The 7195-nt window shown below is 35.7% G+C and overlaps 1 protein-coding gene across 1 annotated transcript; it reads right to left on the reverse strand.

Annotated features, from left to right (window-relative positions):
• Window positions 1–6156: 6156 nt before the first annotated feature.
• LOC119675361 (uncharacterized protein K02A2.6-like) lies at window positions 6157–6974 on the reverse strand. Its single transcript, XM_038086559.1, has 2 exons — window positions 6446–6974; window positions 6157–6398 (listed from the first exon to the last, which is right to left on the reverse strand). Exons 1-2 carry the CDS (start codon window positions 6972–6974, stop codon window positions 6157–6159), a joined length of 771 nt encoding a protein of 256 aa, XP_037942487.1.
• Between the last annotated feature and the right edge of the window lie 221 nt (window positions 6975–7195).

Genomic DNA, 7195 nt, shown 5'->3' on the forward strand with positions numbered 1-7195 from the left:
TGTAAAAATTTTTTCCATTTTTTCAAAGTTGTTTACAACTGCTCTGTAATGTTTTTCTTCGTTAATCGAGATTTTTGTTTCATCGAAATTTCCTTTACGAAGAGGCACAACATGGAATGAATCTTTGCCAATACTTTGTGTTAGGGAGTATATAAGAGCGTTTGAATTTTTTTCACGCAGAAATATGGGTGGTGGTTTCTGGGTAGGGGCGGGTCTGGTATTTTTATCGTCTTCGGCTAGAACGGCAAAACGATTCGCTGTCGAAATATTTTCTATTTTTCGAGTTTTTGTCGAGATTGCATTGTTAGCATTTTTGTTTCGGGCTACGTTTTCTTTTTATGATTTGAATATATTTATCCATGCCACGGACTTTGGGTGAATCAGGATTTTTTGCTATGTTACTATTCTTTTGCAATATATTTGGCAATATGTTAACATGTTGCGCTGATGCTGTGTTATTTTTCGAAGATGTTGCTGGACTTTGCGGTTGGTAGCTTGATTGTTTGCAAGAATTTTCACTTACCGAGTATGAGCGTTGCCTTTGGGTTTGGTTGTTTTGCATTATTGTTTGGTTCGTGGTTGGCTTCTCAGAACTACCATCTGCTGTTGGGTAGCATATGGGTGAGTGGTTTGTGCCTCCGCTATGCGAAGGCGGTGATCTATTAATTGGCATATCGTGGTTGGTATCGTGGAAGTTAGCTGAGCAGCCAACTGTCTCTGAGTAATTGGTTGTGAAAAAGAAGCTTCTACTTTTTAATTATTTAATTATAAACCTTTAAAGTTCTGTTTTAAATGGCACGAGAAAAATAGTATGTATTTAAAAAGAAAAAATATAAATATATATTATTAATATAAGTATAATATTAATTTATAATATAATAAAATATAAATTTCAATTTTTCTTAAGAATTTATCAAACAATAAATTTTTTTTTTTTTTTTTGAGGCGTCCTTTCGCGTATTTATTTATTTTATTTATTTAGCATAAGTTTGTTATTTAATTACACAATTACACAATTTTTCAAATTTGCGATTTGTAATTTGTTTAGCTATTCTACCCGTTTGCAACACTTTTTTGTAAATTTGTTTTTGAGCTTTTAAGCTTTGTTTGCTGTCTTTATCAGCTGTTTTCAAGTGTGTGTGAGTTTGGAAAAAAGTAAACAAATTCGAAAACAAAATTAAAATTCACTTTTTTCGCAAAAATAAATAAATATAATAATATTTTATTTTATCAGGCACTATTATTTTTTTATTAATATTATTTAAGAGTCACTGTCTCGATTATTTGTGATGAGTTTAATATCACTTTCTAAGTTTTTCGCTTAGAAAACACTGAAAATTACGGAGTGATTTTTTTGCGCGCCAATGCTGTATATGATTAATGCCGTTTTCCGCTAAAAACTGTTGAAATTGATGACTTACAAATTGAATACCATTGTCTGAAACTATTGTCTTCTAGCGAAAATTTCTTTCAAGCTGGAAATTGTTTGAGTTGCTGTTAAAAATTTTGTTTGTATAATTTCTGGCCATTTTGAGAACGCATCGATTACGACCAAAAAGTAGTATGAATCTATTATTCCTGCATAATCAATATGGAACCGTTCCTAAGAATCAGAAGGTTTTGACCAAGGATGTAAAGTTCTTTTGCAGGCATTTTAGCTGCTGCGGCACAATTTGAACAACTTTTCAGCATTGTTTCAATATCGTAATCGATATTTGACCAATAAACGTAGTTCCGCGCGATGGCTTCAGTACGACCTATTGCTTGATGACCTCGGTGAATTTCTTTAAGAATGCGCTTTAGGAAAATTTGAGGTATAATAATGCGTTGTCCGAACATTAAACATCCGTCAACTATACATATGTCGTTTTTTCGGTTAAAGTAAGTTTTTAACTCACTGTTGTTGCAGTTTGATGGCCATCCTTCAGTTACATATTCGAAAATTTTAGCTAAAACCTTGTCCTTAGCTGTTTCGTAAGTAATCATTCTGCTGTTAAGCGGCAGCATATTAAGTGAGTTATGTAAAATTTGTTTACTTTCAAATTCAAACTCTACTGCAGTGATGACATAATCTTCTGAAGGATTGATTGTGTTATGTATGTAAGATTGTTAGTTCATTTTAGTTATAATAATGAATTAATTTTATGGATATTTTAAATAATAATCGACCGCAGAACTCCACTTGTAAATTTCGCTACAACCACGCTGACTCCTTTTAACACACACTGCTTCTGACGCTGCTCTTGATGCACTAACACTTCTTCACACACTGACGTTTACCAGGGTTGCCGCGCTTCTCACTACTGTCTAGTGTTGCCGCTTACACTCGGTCCTCCTGATCATCATCTTTGTCAGATGACTCTTCCTCCTCCTCTTCCTCACTGTCGTTCGTGCCCATATACTGCCATAGCTTCATGTTATCGGCGCTGGTTGATGTTAGCGGACCCTAAAATTCTGCTGCTTTCTTAACGTCATGTCGTCCATTTCGCTTTATTTTAATAATTTGATATGACCCTATGTACTTGTTTGCCAACTTTTTATTTGTTGTGCATTGCGTAACTCGAATCGCTACTAAATCAGCCATCTGATAATCATGCTGCGTTTTTCGTTCTAGGTGAGGAATACAAGGTCTTCTGTGTACCCATATGTCTGAAGTTATGAGCACGCCTTATAATTTCTCTTTCCATCATTTTAGGTACTGCTAACAAATCTTGTCCATCATTTTGTTTATATATCAACTGCCATCCGTTGTTATATTCATGGCCGGAAAACGACTCATGCTATCAACGTGCTTCATTCTGCATGCTAGTCTGTGTTCAATTTTATACGTAAAATCCTGTAGAAACATTAGCCATTGCACTACTTCTCTGGGTATATCTTTCTTGGCGTTCGTCTGCTTAAAAGCCGTGCAATCAGTTACTAAATCAAACTGAATGCCATAAGATAGTGTCTTAACTTCATTGTCGCTGCTTTTACTTCTACAAAATACCATAACTATGCAATTTCTTCTTTTTTTCTGTTTTTTTGCTCTAATAATAAACAGGATGCCACTCCAAAACCATATTTGGATGCATCGACGTGTAGTTGTGTTTTTGCGTTCTGCTTAAATATTTTTAACACTGGTTCTTCCATTAGTGCCGACTTCAGACTTTTAACTGCTCGCATTTGTTTCTCTTCTATTTTAAACTCAACGTTTTTCTTCAATAATTCAGTTAACGGCCTCACTAACAAGGCGCAATTTTGAACGAATTTTCTGAAATACCCCGTTAGACCCAGAAACGCTTGGACCCCTCGTATATTTTTTGGTAATGGAAAGTTTTTAACCGCTTTAACCTTCTTCTTCCCAGGATGTATATTTCCATCCTCGACTTCATGTCCCTGAAAATTTATTCTAATCTTCAAAAACTGACATTTTGCCTAGTTTATTTCAAGCCCAAACTGTTGTACTCGTTCTAATACTTGTCGCATATTTATCACACATTACTCTGCTATGCTTCCAAGAATTACAATATCATCTACGTATATCTCCATAATACCTTCGTTTACTTGCTGCTGAAATATATAACTGACATAGCGACTAAATACCGCCGGTGAATTATAGAAACCAAACGGTGCTGTATTAAACTCGTACAGTCCTTCTTTTGTCACAAACGCTGTGCTTTTTTTGCTGTGTTCTTCGATTTCCACATGAAAGAAACCATTTTTGAGATCTATCACTGTAAAATATTTGGCCGCCTGTATTTTTTTAAGAACATCCTCGATTATCGGTAACGGAAACCTATCTCTCAGTATAAACGTATTCAACTTAAGAAAATCTAAGCACAATCTGATGCTACCATCTTTTTTACTTGCTAGTACTACTTTGCTTGCAAGACTTTCGTACAACACTTTGCTTTAGCTACTCCTCTATTTGATTTCGTACGAACTCCTGTTCTGGCACTGCTAATCGACTGGGTCTTTCATGGAATATTATATTATCGCAATTTAATACAATTCTTAATTTAATTAGACTGGCTGCTGGGTTGTCGCCTGGTTTATAATTGTTGATACATTGCATTACAGTTTCTTTATACTTCGGCGCAACGTGGATCTCAGTATCGGCACCAACCACATTATAAATATTGTAATTCTCCCCATATGAATTATCATCTGCATCTGTGAACGCATAGCTTGCAGCACTTATAACTACTTTAATTTTCTTAAAAAAATCATATCCCAGAATTACGTTAGTATTCATTTTTCCATTTGCTACAATTAAAAATTTGTGTTTTGTTGCCAATTCATCAACTTCAACTTCTGCTGTAATTTCGCCCAATACTGCCGTGCTAATATTGCCGAAGCCATAAAGCTTAATTGAACTATTTTGTACTTTGTGTGTCGGGAATTTTTCCTTTACTATACTTTCGGTCATTAACGACATGTCTGCTCCAGTATCCACCAAACACATTGTGCTTTCTTTGTTAATTTTTATCTCATTTAGACGACTTTCCTCTATTATTCTCTGCACACATTGTTTTACACTCGTACAATTTCTTTCTATATGCCCAACTTCGTTACACTTAAAACATTTTGTTTCAGTTTTGCATTCGGCTCTTTTATGTTGTTTCGATTCACAATTAAAGCAATGTTGCTGTTTGGGGTTGATATTACAATTTGCTTCTTCCTGCGCACAAGCTTCTGCATGTATCGTTTGTAGTCGCTCTTCTCTTGCATTCCTCTCTATCATTGCCTCGATCTGCTCGAATTGTTTTTTCAATTCTTTAAATGACGAGGCAGAATACAACGGGAATTTCAAGTCGTCTCTTAATACTAGCCCATTTGCAATGTATCCTATAACAGACTTCTCGTCTAATGCTCCAAGTGCTGCGATTTTACGCATTTGCAAAATATATTCGTGAAAACCTTCATTTGGATGTTTCTTACGCTCTTTTAATCTTTTGTGTACCTCCGCGCTGCTTAATTTTACCTCAAATTCTTCCAACAACGCTTCGCGTAGACCACTATAATTGGTTACTGTTATGGTTTCTAAGAACAGTTTCGCCGTTCCAGTCATTTTGTTACGTGCATTCACGTACTTCTGTTTGTTGTTTAATTCATATACATCTGCGTTTGCTTCGAAGTTACTTATCCATTGTTGAATTGGGATTGACACACCATCTAAATCAAGTATAACTTTTGCAAAATTTTCAATTGGGACACTGCTACATCTGCTTACGTTTTGTTCTAACCACTACGCTAGAAATTCGACCAGCTCGCCAAAATCTCTGCCACGCACGTCTAAACACATTTTTCCTTCATCTTTCTCGTCGATCGTTTCAATTTCATTTTTATTTTGCTACTTACCTATGTCGCTTGATTTGCTTCTTTTTCTACTGCTTTTCGAAATGCTGTCACTTACGCCTTTTTTAATTTTTCCCGTTCCAAGTTCTTTTCGTTCCTCTGTTTACTTTTGCGTGTTGAGTGTTGTTTTCTGCAGCTTCTTTTTTGACGCTCTTGTTAAAATTTGTCTACCGTTGTCTGCGTCGGCGTCACACATGTAACGAAAAAGTTTTGTTTTGTCTTTTTCTATTTTTTACCTCTTTCGGCCACGGTTGAACCCCCAAATGTAAGATTGTTAGTTTATTTTAGTTATAATAATGAATTAATTTGATGGATATTTTAAATAATAATCGACCGCAGAACTCCACTTGTAAACTTCGCTACAACCACGCTGACTCCTTTTAACACACACTGCTTCTGACGCTGCTCTTGATACACTAACACTTCTTCACACACTGACGTTTACCTGGGTTGCCGCGCTTCTCATTACTGTCTAGTGTTGCCGCTTACATGTATGAGTTGTGACAAAACGTCTGCATACCCAAAACTGTTAGTTAAAATAAACTTTAATTCGAAGTCGCATGCAATCATGTTTTTCAGTGGATCGTAATGCGATAATAATAACTCTGATGACAAAATTTGTTTGAAATCAACCAAACAGCGTTGATGAAGTTCCGTCCATTGCCACTGCTTGTTGTTCTGAAGTAGTTCGTCTAATGGTCCTCGGTATTTGCGCATGTGATTTATGAATTTTCCATAAAAATTGATAGCACAGAAGAGTGATCTAAGTTCTGATTGATTGGTTGGCGCAGGCATTGTCTTGATTGCTTCAATGTTTCATGGATCTGGGCGAATGCCGTCTTTACTGACAATATATCCCAAGTAAGCAATTTCAGGAACTGAAAAATTGCATGTTGCGATCTTAAGTTTAAACCCGTATTTATAACTACGTTGTAGAACTTCCTGTAAGTTGTTGTCATACTTCTGTTGGTATCTATCTGAGACAAAGCTATCGTCAATGTAAGCAGCTGCGTAATGTAAGCCCGCAAGCATTTTATCCATAATTTGTTCGAAAATTGCTGAAAAGTTTTGACACCAAATACCATACGCTTGTATTTGAATAAACCTAGATGCGTGTTTATTGTGAGAAGTTCTTGCGATTTGCTATCAACTTCGATTTGGAGAAAAGCGTCCGAAAGGTCTATATGACTAAATACTGTTGCATTGCTAATTTTTGCAAAAATATCCTCTGGAAGCGGTAGTGGATACTTGTAAGATTCAATCGCGTCGTTAAGTTCAGTTGAGAAATCAGCGCAAATACGAATGCTACCATTTGGCTTTTTGATGACTACGATTCGTGCGGCCCAGTCAGAATAATTGATAGGTGCGATAATGTCAAGATCTTGAAGTCGCTTAATTTCTTCTTCAACCAAATGTTGAACTGCGTATGCTACCGGGCGTTTAGGTGAGAAAACAGGTTGACAGTTTGGTTTGATACTTAAATGTGCCTTAGTTTTATTACAAAGACCCATAGCATTCTCGAAAAGTTCTGGAAATAATTTTTTCGGAAGAAATTTGCCATTTGAAGAGTTTATGGAAACATTACTTGCCTGTTTTGTTGTTGAAATTTGGCTGCAAATAGCATTAAGCGTCATATCGCTAAGTTGAAAAGCAGTTATCTAGTCCAATCCGAATACGTTCAAATCGATCGTTGTAACGAAGCACGTAAGTGTTCTAATTGTGTCTTTTAACTGCACATCACATGTAAATTTTGCGTACAATGGTAAGTTTCCAGTTGCACTTTTAGCAGATTCTGGTTGTACTTCCATTGTATTTAAAATATTTAATTTGTTGAAATTAAATTTTGAAATGATAG

The sequence above is a fragment of the Teleopsis dalmanni genome, chromosome 2 (assembly GCF_002237135.1).
Source record: "Teleopsis dalmanni isolate 2A chromosome 2, ASM223713v2, whole genome shotgun sequence".
NCBI lineage: Eukaryota > Metazoa > Arthropoda > Insecta > Diptera > Diopsidae > Teleopsis > Teleopsis dalmanni.

Coding starts and splice junctions, on each gene's coding strand:
- LOC119675361 (XM_038086559.1), bottom strand. CDS start 6,974: ATGACGCTTAATGCTATTTGCAGCCAAATTTCAACAACAAAACAGGCA. Junction 6,399..6,445: donor CACAATAAACACGCATCTAG/GTTTATTCAAAT, acceptor AAAACTTTTCAG/CAATTTTCGAACAAATTATG.